This window comes from Hemibagrus wyckioides, linkage group LG02 (genome assembly GCF_019097595.1).
Source record: "Hemibagrus wyckioides isolate EC202008001 linkage group LG02, SWU_Hwy_1.0, whole genome shotgun sequence".
NCBI classification, from domain to species: Eukaryota; Metazoa; Chordata; class Actinopteri; order Siluriformes; family Bagridae; genus Hemibagrus; species Hemibagrus wyckioides.
Window position 1 is genome coordinate 9978450 of NC_080711.1, and position 17730 is coordinate 9996179.

The window sequence follows — 17730 nt, forward strand, 5'->3', positions numbered from 1 at the left end:
ATTCTAGATATTATCAAATGGCCAGAGTTTTGAGATCGTAGCAGACAGGAAGGACAATAATTTGATAAGAGCTTGATAAGAGCCCATTGTGTAGTGAGCTAGGATCTTTATTAGTGACCGAATCTCAGTACATGTTATACTGATTCAGTCAAGAGCTGCAGACCAGGGAAAATATTCCATTTATTCATGTAGTCCACCAGAACCTAAAGTGCAAGCCAAACAAAAGACATTTAAAACAAGTACAAAATTGCGAAATGCTTCAAGCTCATGTAGTTCTTCCCTCTTTGGATCAAACTTGGAACCGATGAAGAAGTGAAACAACACAAAAACTAGAACTTGAGAAATATTTCTTAACAGTTTCTTAGAGTTTCACAAAAACACTGTGGTTCACAAAAGTTCATTGTCACCAGGGTGGAGAAATGCAATTGAAGAAAGCCATTTGATTCATATGTTGCATTCATATGTCACAGCAGGAACACATACATTTACAGGGACAATCTAATGTGTTTTATTTCAGAAATCTATTAAAACCTCTTTAGTTTCACTTGCACTAAGCTCAAGGAAATCCAACTTGCACAAATCCAAAAAATTCTTAATCACCTCTCTTTATTAATCTTCATAATTATAAGTATTGCATCTGGCAACTGCAGTGGCATCAGAGTATTTTTAAAAATGGCAAGTTGTGGAATTCTAATGAAAGTCAGATGTATATAGAGTAAACAAAAAGGGAGCTAGAATGGTCCCTTGTGGGACTCCTGCACTGACTGCAGGTTGCACCACCTAGACATAGGTTTGGTCTTGAATTTCATATAAGGTGGTATTAAAAAGTCTTAAAAAGCCTTAAATTTAACATTATCTGTAGACACCTTGCTGTGTGAGAGCCCAAAGAATCAAACAAAAGTGTTGATTCATTGTCTGAAGTATGATTGCAACATCTGTTGTAAAGGATACTGTCTGAATAAATGTTTTTGCCTTAGTAATGTTGGCCTAAAACACAAACATGGACAAACATGGATCTCCTCCACCACCCCTGGAAGGTAGATGCATAACAACATTTTCTGCACAGTAAGATAGGGAGATAAGTGATAGGGACACTCTCTGGTTTTGAGACATTAACATATATCTTTTTATCCATTCTGATCCTGCTAAGGTGGCAATGTACAGATTTGCTCAACCATTTTCCCTCAGCCAAGAAGAACATCCCCAGACATGGCACCATTTCCCTTTTTGCAGACTGGAAAGGTCACAGCACCCTAGGAAGAAATAGCCATAGCAGGGGTGAGGGATCAGATAAATCAGTATATACAGTCAGCTTGTTAATCAGATCTATTGTATTTGATCTTTGATTAAAATGAATGATTTGCATGCACTGTCATGTCAGTCAGGGCTGACAGGATCCCTGGAGATATGTCAATCAGTCAGAGGGCATCATAGAGCAGAAAACCCATAAATCTCTGTGTTACAGGGTGACAGAGATGATACGGATCCATTTGCAAAAGCTTTATTACACAAGACGTGGACTGAAACAGGCAATGAGTCAGACAGATATGGTCCAGGTAAGACACAGAGTATACAGGGACAGGCAAGGGTCAACGATCGGCAAACTTAATCCAGTGGGTAAGGCAAGGGGGAAATGCAGATAAACAAGCTAAAGTAAAGGCAAGGAGCGATTAGTATCCGAAGCAGGGCGTTAATCCAATACAGGCAAAGGTCCTGGCTGGCAGCAAATAAACAAGACGAAATATACAGGCTATGATCAGGAACACTGTCAACAGAACTTTGATCCTTTAAACAAAATTGAGAAGCACAAAATTCCACCCACTGTAGTTAAAGACTGATCGAATTTGTAAATTATAAACTTACAGTAGGGTTTTTATAAATGCTTCATTTCCTCCTAATCATAAGCACTATCAAAAGAGAAACAACAGCACTTCAGCTCTGGAAATACAAGCGTCTTTGCTGTCATAATTCAAGCAGTCACCATGGTAAGTTCCAATTCAATGAGTAAACTTTCTTTTCTGTTTTCAAACACTCTGGTTTTTCACATCATTTCCTGCATGAATTTTACTCATGTTTCATGCTGAAATAAGTGGTTTTTATGGTTTTAGGGATCACTGAAGGGTCTCATTGTCCTCTGCCTGCTTGATCTGTGTGTTCAAAGCATTCAGGGTGACGTGAAACCTGCTGCCATTGCTAAAATTATCCAATATTTTGCAGACAAGTAAGTCCTTTTGTACACGTTATAGTCAAATAAATTAAAACCAGCCTATTTACTTTTAAATGATCAAAATGCATGTTCAAACTGTTGAGTTACGCTGATGGTAAAAAAAAAGCACAAGAAACAAGGCAAATACAATATATTTTGAAAATTGATAATCTTATGCTATTTTATGTCTTCCAGTGTCCAGCCACAGACTGATAAAGGTCAACCTTCACAGTATGCATTTGCAATTACTGTCCCCAATGCTCAGTGTACATCAGAACAATCTGATATCCAGACTGTGTTCAGCAAGAAAGAGGCAGAATACGTAAAAAGTGTGATCTCTAAAGGAGACACATGTATACTCTGCTCACAGTCAGGCTTGGAGTTAGGCATTGTCATTGCTACTAGGCCAAATAGAATAACTAAGGAACATTCTGAGCATATTCTGCTCTATCCTCTAGGTAATTCTCCCATGGACAAACTTCTAGCGAAGGCAGATCAGAATAGCTGTATAGTTTTCTATTCATACAACTCACCTTGTGTAAAGAAATGCATTAAGAGCGAAGACAATATTCTGGATGGCCTTTCAAACTGGAAGAATATCCGGAAAGATGCAATGAATGTTTTTGTCTTTGAAAAGATCTGGCCAAAAGATGCCCGGAAGAAGGACATGGCCGAAAATCTCATGAAGATTCACGACCAAGTGCCTCTTTATCGGTGTAACAACACTAATGGGATGGAATGCCGGAACTGTGTGGAAAAAAACACTAGAAATGTGATTCCTTTCTGTCTGTCTGTCTGAAAAGTAAAATTTTTGTATTTCCTGGAAATGCTGTTCAATGATCAAAAGCTGACATGTTAATGAATAATTCCCACCTAATGAATAACTCCCACTTCATTTAAAAAAAAAAAAACCCTCTCATAAAAATATTTTTGCATGACACAGGTTAGGAAGTCTGTTATTATTTACCAAACAGATATTTCTTTCTAAGTATTATGCTTATTATGCTTTATTTCTAAGTATTATGCTTAAACACCTATTCTGTGCCCAGTAAAATATTTTAATCTGTGTCCTTTGTTGATTTCCACGATATTTATTATAAATATGTTAACTTTGCAGACATAAAAATAATATCTGTTCATGCTAGTTTAATTGTTACCGAGTACTTCAAGTTAAACTGTTGTAAGAAAACAGTATTTTGTGCTTGTATTCCTAAAAGGCATTGTGTTAATCTCCAAGTTATGCAATCCTTAATGTTATGATGCTTTATGAAAGCCTTCTTCTTCTTTCGGCTTTTCCGCTTCAGGGGTCGCCTCAGCGAATCGTCTCTCTCTCCACCTATCCCTATCTTCGGCATCCTCAACACTTGCACCCACTAGCTTCATATCCTCATTTAATGCTTTATGAAAGCCTGATGTATCAAATACGATACTCAAAAAAGTATCATATTTACTAATTTGATTATTCAGTACGTCTGGCCTAACATTGTTCAGCACAGGGAGTCAGTAATTGAAGTATTTTAATTGGTCTTTTCATGGTGTTGAAGACGAGGGCTGGTTGATTGTCAGAATAAATACAATCTGCTTCCTCATCCTCATCACTCCTGCTTCTCTGCAGACTCACACAGTATCACTGAACCGTCTGATTTTGAGCAACAGTGAAAAATGGTAAGTTATACTTTATCACTTATAGAATGTAGGCTATGCACATGACATCGCCGTCAGCTGGAGTGAGTGCGGCTCCAGCCACTGAGTGGCAGCATTAGTTTTCAGCATGAATGCTGCAAAAGAACACAAAAAACCCATCTAAAATGTGAAAGAGCTTTGGAATTGGCTGTACTAATAACAAAAACTATATGTTTTTGGTCTGGACGATATGAGGATATACAGTATCTCACAAAAGTGAGTAGACCCCTCACATTTTTGTAAATATTTTATTATATCTTTTCATGTGACAACACAGAAGAAATGACACTCTGCTACAATGTAAAGTAGTGAGTGTACAGCCTGTATAACAGTGTAAATTTGCTGTCCCTTCAAAACAACTCAACACACAGCCATTAATGTCTAAACTGTTGACGACAAAAGTGAGTACACCCCTAAGTGGAAATGTTCAAATTGGGCACAATTACCCATTTACCCTCCCCGGTGCTATGTGACTTGTTAGTGTTACAAGGTCTCAGGTGTGAATGGGGAGCAGGTGTGTTAAATTTGGTGTTTGCTTTGGATTTGCTCTCACACCCTCTCATACTGGTCACTGGAAGTTCAACATGGCACCTCATTGCAAATAACTCTCTGAGGATCTGAAAAAAAGAATTGTTGCTCTACATAAAGATGGCCTAGGCTATAAGAAGATTGCCAAGACCCTGAAACTGAGCTGCAGCATGGTGGGCAAGACCATACAGCTGTTTTACAGGACAGGTTCCACTCAGAACAGGCCTCGCCATGGTTGACCAAAGAAGTTGAGTGCACGTGCTCAGCGTCACAACAAGAGGTTGTCTTTGGGAAATAGACGTATGAGTGCTGCCAGCATTGCTGCAGAGGTTGAAGGGGTGGGGGGGTCAGCCTGTCAGTGCTCAGACCATACGCCGCATACTGCATCAAATTGGTCCAAGATATTTGGTCCTTGATTTAGACCAAGATAAACTTATTTGGTTCAGATGGTGTCAAGCGTGTGTGGCAGCAACCAGGTGAAGAGTACAAAGACAAGTGTGCCTTGCCTACAGTCAAGCATGGTGGTGGGAGTGTCATGGTCTGGGCCTGCATGAGTGCTGCCGGCACTGGGGAGCTACAGTTCATTGAGGGAACCATGAATGGCAACATGTACTGTGACATACTGAAGCAGACCATGATCCCCTCCCTTCGGAGACTGGGCTGCAGGGCAGTATTCCAACATGATAACAACCCCAAACACACCTCCAAGATGACCACTGCCTTGCTAAAGAAGCTGAGGGTAAAGGTGATGGACTAGCCAAGCATGTCTCCAGACCTAAAACCTAAGGTGGGGGAGCACAAGGTCCCTAACATCCACCAGCTCTGTGATGTCATCATGGAGGAGTGGAAGAGGACTCCAGTGGCAACCTGTGAAGCTCTGGTGAACTCCATGCCCAAGAGGGTTAAGGCAGTGCTGAAAAAATAATGGTGGCCACACAAAATATTGACACTTTGGGCCCAATTTGGACATTTCCACTTAGGGGTGTACTCACTTTTGTTGTCAACGACAACGGCAACATTAATGGCTGTGTGTTGAGTTATTTTGAGGGGACAGCAAATTTACACTGTTATACAGGCTGTACACTCACTACTTTACATTGTAGCAGAGTGTCATTTCTTCAGTATTGTCACATGAAAAGATACACTATATTGCCAAAAGTATTCGCTCACCCATCCAAATAATCAGAATCAGGTGTTCCAATCACTTCCATGGCCACAGGTGTATAAAATCAAGCACCTAGGCACGCAGACTGTTTTTACAAACATTTGTGAAAGAATGGGTCGCTCTCAGGAGCTCAGTGAATTCCAGCATGGAACTGTGATAGGATGCCACCTGTGCAACAAATCCAGTCGTGAAATTTCCTCGCTCCTAAATATTCCACAGTCAACTGTAAGCTGTATTATAAGAACGTGGAAGTGTTTGGGAATGACAGCAACTCAGCCACGAAGTGGAAGGCCACGTAAACTGACGGAGCGGGGTCAGCGGATGCTGAGGCGCATAGTGCTAAGAGGTCGCCAACTTCCTGCAGAGTCAATTGCTACAGACCTCCAAACTTCATGTGGCCTTCAGATTAGCTCAAGAACAGCGCACAGAGAGCTTCATGGAATGGGTTTCCATGGCCGAGCAGCTGCATCCAAGCCATACATCACCAAGTGCAATGCAAAGCGTCGGATGCAGTGGTGTAAAGCACGCCGCCACTGGACTCTAGAGCAGTGGAGACGCGTTCTCTGGAGTGACCAATCGCGCTTCTCCATCTGGCAATCTGATGGACGAGTCTGGGTTTGGCGGTTGCCAGGAGAACGGTACTTGTCTGACTGCATTGTGCCAAGTGTAAAGTTTGGTGGAGGGGGGATTATGGTGTGGGGGATTAAGGAGCTGGGCTTGGCCCCTTAGTTCCAGTGAAAGGAACTCTGAATGCTTCAGCATACCAAGACATTTTGGACAATTCCATGCTCCCAACTTTGTGGGAACAGTTTGGAGCTGGCCCCTTCCTCTTCCAACATGACTGTGCACCAGTGCACAAAGCAAGGTCCATAAAGACATGGATGACAGGCACATCAGAAATCAGGCACATAAAAATGTCAGGAAACACGATGCCTGGCTGCATATCAGTATTCATAGACCACTGGATATTTGGTAAGTTGTAAAGAACACTATCGAGTTCAGCGCAGATTCCCTATTAAATACATTCATGCAGCAGCTCTTTTTGCCACTCAGTCCAGGCTGAGCGGGCATGTTCACGTGGGAAAGTGACATCAATGCATACCCTCTACAGCACCTTTCCAGGCTTTCTTCCTCTCTCACTCTATTATACAGTGCCTGAATTATACAATGAATACAATGAATTTCCTCACTGCTCCAACATTAAGATGTCTCAGCATTATACAACCTTCTAGTGATCCTTCACTAAAGTTGGGCAAGTATTGTCTGATTTCAGGAGCATAGCCATAATTTCAGAAGTGAGGGGGCAGTTCATGGTTCAGGAGAGAAATAAAAAGTCACTCAAACCACATATTGAGCGGAACTGAACAAACATGCCACAGTAAGAAGACGTTATATCAATGATAACATGCAATAAACATTTAGTATAAGCTAACAATAACAGTCACCATTTCTATTCTAATTTGAAGGGCTCAGTGAAAGCTCAACATTTTAAACAAAAAAATATATAAACTCTGACAAAAGTAGTCTTAAATCATGTTTAAATATATATCCAAATTATATCCTAATAAAAGTATTCTATCTGAAAAGGATTTTCTCAGCAACTTTTGCACATTCACAACCCTGTTTGTGTAAATACCGATAAAGATGAAGAATAAAATATACTTATTAATATTGCTATCATTATATAATTTAAATATTGTTATTAATGTTGATACTATTTCAATATTATTATATTTCGTATAATAATAATAATAATTATTATTATTATATATTTAATTATTATTATTGGGAATAGTAAGAGTATTATAATGAATAATAGCAATTCATTGTAGCCTATGTATTTATATTTTATCAATTGATTAGAAATATTTTCAAAAATTATTTTAAAATTCTGTCCGCGCCTACAGTGTGTAGAAATGCGGCATTGCGTCGTGCCGCTTATTTAAAGACATTCCACGTAATCAGCGGTCCAAGAAGTACAGCTACATCTCACAGCATCACGGACCTCTCTTTCCACAGTACAGTCACTGCCTCCACGAGCTAAAGTCAAGCATGTCTGATTTTACATCACACGTCTAATGGAAATTCTCGAATATCACTTAAAGCATGCCTGTAAAAGTACATTTAAAAAAAACGTTAAAAGTAAAAATAAATAAATAAATAAATAAATAAAATATAAATATAAAACATACATTAAAAAATTATGGCATGTGTAGAGTTATTTTTGTTACTTTCTATTCTTCTTTTTCCTTCTCCTCCTCAGAGTTTTCACAGGGAAAGACACATACATGTTGAAGTTTCACGTGTTTTTTATCACGACTGAAAACAAGGAAGTAGGAAGAAAACAGAACTGTAGCGACACCCAATGTCGTCAGTACAGCAGTGACACCTATTGGCAAATTACTATATTACAACACTCCCACTTAATTTTCCAATAGCATTAAGCAATTTTATGGTAAACTATTTTACTTTTAACAAAAATACTATTTTTTTTTACTATTTACTATAGTAAAACTATTACTATTTAAAATAGTAATACTATTACTATTTTTACAGATTTTGCATCGTAACACACTTAACACTAAACAGTCTAGTAGTCTATTTACTGTTAAGCAAAAATTAAACGAAACAAAGTCCAATCTTACTCCTAAGATACTCAGACATCTGTCTTACTAATGGCTTGGTCAAGATATCTGCCTTCATGTCATCTGTAGGGCAGTATTGGAGTTGGATTTGTCCATTCTGCACACACTCACAAATGTAATGATATGGAATGTCTATGTGCTTAGTCCGTGAATGGTCAACTGGATTCTTTGTGATTGTAATAGCTCCTTGTTTGTCCTCCAGAATCACCACAGGTGAAACATCCATTCCAAGATCACTCAGTAGTCTTCTAAGCCAGGCATATTCCTGAGCTGCTTGACTAAGTGCAACGTACTCAGCCCCGGTGTTGAAAGAGCAACAGTTGACTGTTTCTTGCTGAGCCAGCTCACTGCTCCTCCACCCAGTAAGAACACATTGCCAGTTGTCGAGTGACGATCGTCCTGTTCACCAGCTCAGTCAGCATCTGAGCATCCGATCAAAGTTCCAGAATCTGACAGCTCATACTTGATGTGCAGCACTTGGATTAGTGTTGAACTTTGATACAACACTCACTGCTTGTGCTATGTCAGGTCATGTGACCATTACAGCATACAGTAGGCTTTCTACCATGGACTGATAAGTACTTGAGTTCACAGGCTTGCTTACACCATCATTCTTTTTTAGCTTCACATTTGCATCACTTGGAGTTGCAACAGGATTGGCATCATGCATGCCATATTTTTGAAGAATGGCTTCAATGTAATGTTTCTGATGAAGAAACACACAGTTTTTTTCCTTGTCTTGGATGACAGAGATCTCCCATGTCCTTCATCTTGTAGCGCTTTAGAGCAAGTTTCAGCTCTTCCATGCTTTCCATCGTCTCTGTGACCAGGATCAGATCATCAAAAGATACAGCCAATATCTCCAGCTCCTGTTGAAATGTTTGAAACCAATGTTCTTCATGAACTCTGTGAAAGTTTTGCTCCAGCAGCGAGGGGACTGCTTCAGCCCATATATTGACTGTTTCAGTTTGCATACTGTGGAAAATAATTTATACTACTCAATTAATACTTTGGTGTTATCTGACTCAACTCCACATTGACCCAACAGCTCAGCTGAGCAAGACTCTAACTAAAGAAAGCCAAACTGCGATGAATACAGAGACAAGGTTTTATTTGCAATCAGCACTGGTTACAACTGAGCTGCTCACGCATGAACATCCCAATAACCTCGCAAATAACATCCCAAACCGTAGTCCTTTTATTCTTTTCTATTATCTTTTCATAATATTCAAACCAACCCCTCTTTGCTGGGAAAGTCAGTCAGTTTTTTTTGGAATATCAGGTTCTTTTTTGGACACCATTATCTTTTACTTTTTAACTTTTCGCATTCCATTATAATTGGATTTTCGAGGTCAGTCATAAAAAAATAATGGGCGTCTTTGCCCTTATCAGTGGGATCTTTCCAGCTTGTTTTCATCAAACATTTCATTTTGACCTCCGAGGACAGCATGGGTAAGTTCCAGGGCCACTGCTCTGTCTTTGATTGGTTGGTTTTAATTGATTAATTGCTCTTTTTTCTTTTACTTTTGCACCTGCTGCAGTTTTAATTGCGTTTTTCTTCCCACTTACTCCCAGTTCTATCTCCTTCAACCCTTGACTCCCTACAACGCACTGTGCACCTGCTCCGGGCCCAGCTCTATTCTTCTTGGGGCACCAATAAGCCTATGACAGTGCACACTGACCCTGGGCACAGTTCCAACCCCGGATGTACCAGGATTGATGCTTCTGTCCAAGCTCCATCCACCATCAAGAAAGCCTGTCAGACTGATGTTACTAACACTGTTACTCACTCTACACAGGCCTTGAGTCTCAGTACAAAGTCAACAAACATACCCAAACCTCTCGTCCCACATGTCATGTTAAACTCTACATTGTCAAACCTGTAAAGAGAGGTGGTCAATAAACTGAAGTGGTGCCTGACAACACAATCATGCTGTCCGCTAATTCTTATTGTTTTATACAAACACAAAAAAGAATATATTCATATACACTCTAAACACTCTAAACCACAAAAAAAATACTCCCACATTACCAAATGTTCCTCCCCTAGTTTGACAAATCCCTCTGGTTGCTCCATGTAGATTTCCTCGTCCAGGTGTCCATTCAGAAATGCAGTTACTACATCTATCTGAGGCACATGTAGATTATTCGGGACAGCGAAGAACAGCAACGTACGAATTGAGCTAAGTCCTACCACAGGTGAAAAAGTTTCATCGTAGTCAGCACCATACTTCTGTGGGTAACCCTTAGCAACGAGTCTGCACTTGTATCTCTTCCCTCGTCCATCACTCTGATGCTTGATTTTGAACACCCATCTTGACCCTATGGCCTTCCAATTCTTTGGTAGTTCCACTAAATTCCACGTCTCATTTTCCAGGAGCGACTCATATTCCAAGTCAACCACCTCCTGTCATTCCTTTGCGTTGGGACTCATCATTGCCTCCTTCAGTGTGCCTGGTTCTGCAACACGACAAACACTAGCATAATGATCAACAGTCACTACGTCAGCAAACTCGTCATATTCATATTTTGGGTGGTTTTCTGATTCTGCCGCCATCTTTAGCAGTTTCATCGACAGTAACATCAACTGATGTTCTCTCATCAGTTTTCATTTGTTCCCAGAGCAAGAAATGGAACTTCTTTCTCTGTAGGAAGGTCCACTCCATTCACCAGATTTTTAAGTTCCCTCAATTTGGTGGTGTGTCCCAGTCGCTGGTGCCACAACCTGGCTGTTACTAAAGCACTTGACGCACAGTGACAGTCAGGTGAACTTCCCTCAATATCCAGCTGATACAACCCCTCAGATCTTTGTGTTCCCATTCCTTGGAGATCTCCATCTTTACTACGGATGTAATAGCGACACTTCTTGAATTGCACCATATTTCCTCTTCTGACAGCAGCTCCCACTGAGAAGAGATTGCTGGATAACTTACGAACATACAGAATATCAAGCATTGTGACATTTTTTACATCACAGACCTTGAATGTCATTGTCAGTTTAACATTACCAAATCCTAGGGCATCAACCACTCTGCCATCACTGAGCTTCATAGACTGTGGTCTTGGAAATTGCTGATAGTTTTGGAGGATTTCTTCATGACATGTCAAGTGCTTTGAGGCTCCAGAGTCGATCAACCACTCATTTTGTTGCATCATTTTTTCCTGGTTCACCTATTTAGCTATAAAAGCACTCTCAGATGAGTCTTCTGCTTTTTCACATGTTAAGTTTTTGGCCTTGTGGGTTTTATTCCTTCTTTTTTTACTTGGACAGTCACGCTTGATATGTCCCTCTTTGCCACACTTGTATCATCTCCATGAGCTGGATCTGTCTGCTTTCACTGCCTTAGAGTTGGACTGTATATCACCGCGAACTTGCATTCAGATCGCTAATGCGCCACCAGACAGAGCACCACTGGACATACCACTGCCATAGTTAACATCAGCAGACACTCGCTTTTGTTCTTCATTTACTAATGCTTGCTGAACAAATTGTAGTGTTAAATTGTTCAACTTAGTTTCCAGTGCAGTGACAATTGTAGTATAGGTTGATGACAAACTACCCAGCAGTGTTACAATTTGATCATCCACTTCAATTACAGCACCTATTGCCCCTGGCTGGTCAGTCAGTTCTTTCATTCGTTTCAAATGTTCAGTTATGCTTTTTCCTTCCTTCATTACACATCTGAACTATTTTTTCTTCAGAAGCAACTTGTTTGCAAGAGTGTCTCTCTCAAAATGTCCTTTCACCATGTCCCACGCTTCTTTAAGGGTCTTACAGCTTGTTAGCAGATACAACTGGGTGTACTCACATTCAGCACAAACACAGAAAACGCTTTTTCTTTCCGTTTTTCCGAATTCTGTCCTTGCCTGTGCATTTGCTCCCTCTGTCACGTAGTCAGTCTCCACCACCATGCCCCATAGTTGTAGCGGCTGCTATGTCGTTACCAAAGGCCACCAAGAAGCTAAAACAGGGAATTGATGCATTTGTGATGCATAATAATATAGAAGAATAATAAGTATAGAATAAGAATAAAATATCAGTGAGGCAAAACTTCATCTTGATTCTTCTTCTTTATTGCACAGACTGGTATTTCCCGATGTTATAAAGTTTTTGTATGTTTGTGGTCAACAGAATACATCATCCCTGCTCACCCCCTCTCTGCCCTTCACTAAGTGCACAGGTGACTAATATTTCCATTCCCACCTAATCCCGTGACCGACCACCATGATCACGTGACATAAGCAAAACTATTTACTCTTTCCTGTCTACTTCAATAGTCATTTTGCTTTCATCAAATGTTCCATTTGAAATTTCCACGTTGTCCAGTTCTTTGGCCCGCTCAGCTTTTCAATAAACAGTCTATCCTCCATTGTGAGTTCCACAACACTGTCTATATCACAAAAAATCCTGTGTAAAAAGCACCTTTTAGTGAAAATCTGGGCCCATAACCTGTTGAATTTTCATGTTTGTTTATTATCTCGACTGAAAACAAGGAAGTAGGAAGAAAACAGAACTGCAGCGACACTCAATGTCGTCAGTACAGCAGTGACACCTATTGGCAAATTACTATATTACATCAATACATACATACATGCATACATGCATGCCTATTATCGCAAGTCTCACATTTACATACCTATTTTTTTTAATAATGAGATGTAATGAAAGTCAATACTAAATGCGGAATTGTGACGCATATGACACAAAGGCGTTGGCCTACAAACAATCAATAAAGAAATCATAACCATTTTTCATTTATTCTCTCTGTGTTGAGACAGTGGAGTTTTCTCTTGTATCCGTTTTGGTAAGACGCATATTTAGGAACATGGGACAAGAACATCTTCCGAGTGTGTTTCTGTGTCCCGCCAATATGAACCAGACGGCTTTCTCCCGTTTCCGTTGTGAGCAAATGGAGCCTGTTTTACGTTTGCGTGCTTTTGAACTTTTTTTTATTGCTGTCCTTAGTCAGTTTGGTATTTATTTCCGTCTCTGTGTTTTCCGTGTCATATTTTACGTTATAAACCTTCTAGCTTGAGGTAAACAAAGTGAAATCAGAGAGAACAAGAAAGAGAAAAAAAAACAAGAAATAGAAGATAAAGGAAAAACAGGCCCATAAAAATAAGGGTTCCTTATAAGCAAATTGTACTGCAGTAGTCACATATATTACTATGTTTAGTATTTGTTTCGCTCCGGCATGTGTTCATAGAAAAAAGTTCGTTGTCCTTCTTTGTATGGTTGTACTTTTGTGTTTCAAAAATTACACAGTGTGTGTGTGTGTGTGTGTGTGTGAGGAGAGAGAGAGGATCATGAAGAACCATTACCATCAACATCACTACAAAACTATCACCACCATTGCAATGCAGATCATCGCTAGTTCTCGCTATTTGATCAAATAGATTGTTTTCCATAGTATCAAACGATAATGCGTTGAAATTGCTCTAAAAAGGAGAACTTAAAAACACGCATCCTCATATTTTAAGTGTTAAGTGAGTAAAATCATATAATATATAACTAAATATACAAAGTATATTTGGTGTCATTTCCTTATTTATATTTTTTTTCTCATTTTTTATGTAGCTATTTGTAGGTGTGTAGATGTCTAGATTTCGACATAACCAACATTTGATTTATCAAAAATAATCTAATTTCTGTATGTTGTAGCTGTGCAGTAGAGTTACACACGGCTGATTAATGCAAAGTCATGCTTTAAACTGAAACTTGATTATTAAGTAAAATAGTTGCTCACTTTATTTGCAGGTCCGCTACAAAAGATGTGGGATTCCTTTGCGGAAGTTGAAGTATACCTTCAACTGTTAAATACTTCTCAACTGTTGAGTCATCAAACTATATTAACAACATTCATATAATTTACAAGGTAAATTTTGGAAATAAATAATATGCTTGACCCCTAAATATCATGGAACCCGTAAAGGTGAAAATACCAGATTTTCTATAGGGAAAACAATGTAAATATAACAGTAAAATATTTAACTCACTTGAAATTGAACCGTGTGAAGCCTTTATAGTCTTGGTCGTGGAATCTCATAAAAACTAACAGCTTTTTTGACGCATGATGTAAACAATAAACCGACGAGGTGTTTATTGCATTGTATAGTTTGTTCAGCCATTTACAGACACATTACTCCTACTGTGTACTTTATTTTCGCGGTTTTATCGTATATAAAAATGTGTTTGAAAAAAAAAAAATAGGATTTTTCAAATGGCTACGTCTTTGATTTCAATAAAAGCCAGTGCTGTCGGTCAAGAAGCTTCGTGGAGCTGTTTAAAATTTATTGTAGACTACTTGTTAAAACTGGTACTAATTAAATTACCTTTTCTCCCTGCTACTGAAAATATTCTGATATTTTTATGAAAGAGAACAATAACTCGTTAGGCATTCAGATAGTGATGCTTTTAGCCATTTATGCTATCTCTGGTCAACATACAAAAAGTAGTCAAGTTGGGTAGAGGAGGGGTGAAAGATTTGTATTTGAAGTGATGGTAAAACAGCAGATTTCCCATTAACTTACCCGCTTGAATATATTAATGGGCATATTCTCCCATCCTCTGCCATAGCCGGTTTACAGCCTAATTGACGAATTAAATTGAATAATGAATGTTAGTTCCATGTTAGTTCCAGTAAGGGCACTTACATTCATCGATCAAATAGGCATTCAAATATTATTCGTTTTGGGTGGCATCTCTCTTTACAACAGTTTTCGTGTTTATGCCGATTTGCTCTTTTGATAGATGACCAACATTCGTGAAATAACAATTTTAACCGCAAATAGCAAGCCCTTTATCTCTTTCTCTTTTTATACACAGACACAGAATGACGTAATATAAAATTACACAATTTCATCAATAAGGTCACATTTCCTAACCATTGCTCACACTTTATACGAGGTTTACGAACAACACAAAATCAGACCAAAAATACGCCCTTCTGTGACGATGTATTATATAAATGCAACACTGTGTATAGGGTAGTTGACATACAAACATACTGTATATCGAACTCTGTTCTCATCATAGGTGGAAAGGCTGAGCCTTGGTTGCTTTGTTAGCGTTTTATGACTGCATTAAAAGCTTTACAGACTGTTCACTTCCTCGTTTTATAACTTACTTTGATCCGGTCCCTCTTTGTCTTCTCTACCGTCACAAATATCCTTGCTGTCTTCAAATCCAAATCTGCTGTCTTCAAATCCAAATCTCTCGAGCTGAGGAGGATTCCAAAACATACTCGTGCTGTACTCCAATTTTGGGCGGCTCCTCGAGGTGCCCCAGGGATGGCTCTATCTTGACTTGGCTCTGGCCGTCCAGTGGCTCGGATCTTGGTGCACAGTCGAGCCATGTGCGAAAGGTGTCCTGGTGTCCGCTGAAGGCACGGGCTGCGCTGGGATACAGGGATGGTAGACCGCCGGTAAGCTATTGGGTGTGTGGGGACTGAAAGGACATCGTGAATTAAACACAGGAGGCTTGGGCTGAAAGCTACACGAAGGGAATTCATGATGTTCCCCGGGTCCTGCTTACCTAGTGTTGGAATACTGTACATTGGAGAATCGGGCTGCGCTCGGATCTTCCCCCTCATGCCTTATGATGGAATCGACATAGTAGTTGCTTAGAGGTCCAGAAATGGACATTCTCGGACATTATACTATGTGCGGTTCATTGAAGGGAAACCATACACCATAGAACTGGGCTTTCCCCTATCCAAGATGCTCTCTGTATTCGCTCACCAACAAAGTGGAGTCGAGCTGTTATGTGTGCTAAGAGCAAAATGATTGGTCAGTCTTTTTCCGCGAGCCTGATAAAGAGTCAATGGGGCGTAAATGAACCCTCCAAAGGTCTGCGGGAAGCACCCTCTTGCACTATTCATATTTTCCCCACTAAATAAATCGGCTTGTGTATGTAATATGGAATAGGGAGTGTGTCTATATATTCTACGATATGTGCAACCTGTCGATGGAATATCCATTTAAATTATGGAAGCTTTTGACACTACAGTTAAAAATGCACGCGACGCAGTCGGACAGTAGTAAGAAACTGAATAAATTAAAAATAAATTAAAGGTTACCTGCATGTATGAAAAAATCAAGAAATCTCAGAAAAAATACGCATACATAAAGACAGTTACGCTCATATACCGTTAGAAAGCGTTTGCTATGTTTTACCGATCTTCTGAAACATTTTACAGTGCTAATATACTCCTTAAAATTATAATGAACTTGACTGGGCATGTAGAAGACAATGAAATATTTTACTAGGGAATTAACCATTTTTTACAATTGTTTTAACAGTATACAACTACAACCCTTTTTAATTTATGAAACTACTACTAAATATCAGATGGCTTAATGCTGCAATAAAATACTACATGAAGTAATTTAAATTTTTTATAGACCTGATATAGTGCCTGTTGGGACTACCGTATACGAGCCCATAGCATTCCACTCATAGCACATCCACTCTCTCGAGAAAACATACCCAGAATGTAGACTTTTGATTAATCGAGAAGCATGTGAGATATATTAAGATAGAGAAACCATAACACCCTAGATGAAAGGCCTAACGTCAACGTCAAACATACAAAACATACAAAAATATTAACTGCAGACTGATCTATAATTACAACCTGGCCTATTTCCAGAATGGATTATATCAGCAGTGTACGATGAATGCTGTATTTGTATTAGGCCGTAATTTCGTGACGAAATATTAAAAAAAAAAAAAAATTCTTTTAGTTAATACTTTGCTATTTAGTGTACGGATTTATAATGTTTATAATGTGGGTTTTACAATATATACAATATATCTCTGATTTATGAAACCATAGATATTCATGAGCATAGTCATTTTAGGTATATATTAGGTATATGTGATGTCAAGAATGGCATTTAAGAGAGCCCTCTGAATAGATATGCCAGTTTTTGCTTAGCCTTTAAACAATAACATAGTCTGTAGGTGTTGTATGACACGAATTACAGAACGACTTTTTGTAATTTGAACAGCACTGAACTTGAGAAGCTGTCTGAGTGTTTAATAAAGGTTTCAAGACCCATTAAAGAAAGACAATATTTTTTATTTGTATACATGCGAGAAAGAGTGTATTATATTTGTTCTCCATGCTATTACAATTTAGGTATCATTACATTTTGTTTGATTATTTCACAGGTTGCTTGTGTCGTCTTTAACTTGTGATTCTCTTCTCATTTCTGTGATAGGATGTGCAAAATGATGATGATGATGATTTTTATTATTATTATTATTATTGTTGTTGTTGTTGTTGTTTCATGACTGTGTAGCAATGCACAGTTCTAACCATATCATAGTACTAGTAGTAGTAGTAGTAGTAGTAGTAATAATAATAATAATAAGAAGAAGAAGAAGAAGAAGAGTTGACTAGATTTCATTTGCTTTTATATTATTCAATAAAAACGACGACTGTGATAAATTCGCTGCAGGACTTTCCATAAGAAGAAAAATCATGCAATCATATTGC

At 38.9% G+C, this 17730-nt stretch overlaps 1 protein-coding gene and 1 pseudogene across 1 annotated transcript; one reads left to right on the forward strand and one right to left on the reverse strand.

The window, feature by feature from the left end:
* Positions 1–1827: 1827 nt before the first annotated feature.
* On the forward strand, positions 1828–3273 carry si:dkey-96g2.1 (uncharacterized protein LOC795315 homolog). The gene is made up of 3 exons (XM_058376083.1): positions 1828–1985; positions 2109–2221; positions 2402–3273. Exons 1-3 carry the CDS (start codon positions 1983–1985, stop codon positions 3003–3005), a joined length of 720 nt encoding a protein of 239 aa, XP_058232066.1. The 5' UTR covers positions 1828–1982; the 3' UTR covers positions 3006–3273.
* A 7555-nt stretch (positions 3274–10828) lies between these two features.
* On the reverse strand, positions 10829–15989 carry LOC131370083 (homeobox protein Hox-B9a-like; annotated as a pseudogene).
* Positions 15990–17730: the final 1741 nt, after the last annotated feature.

What these genes read in the sequence shown, in the direction of transcription:
- si:dkey-96g2.1 (XM_058376083.1), top strand. An exon ending in ATCCAATATTTTGCAGACAA is followed by an intron (nt 2,222 to 2,401) that starts GTAAGTCCTTTT and finishes TATGTCTTCCAG; the next exon opens with TGTCCAGCCACAGACTGATA.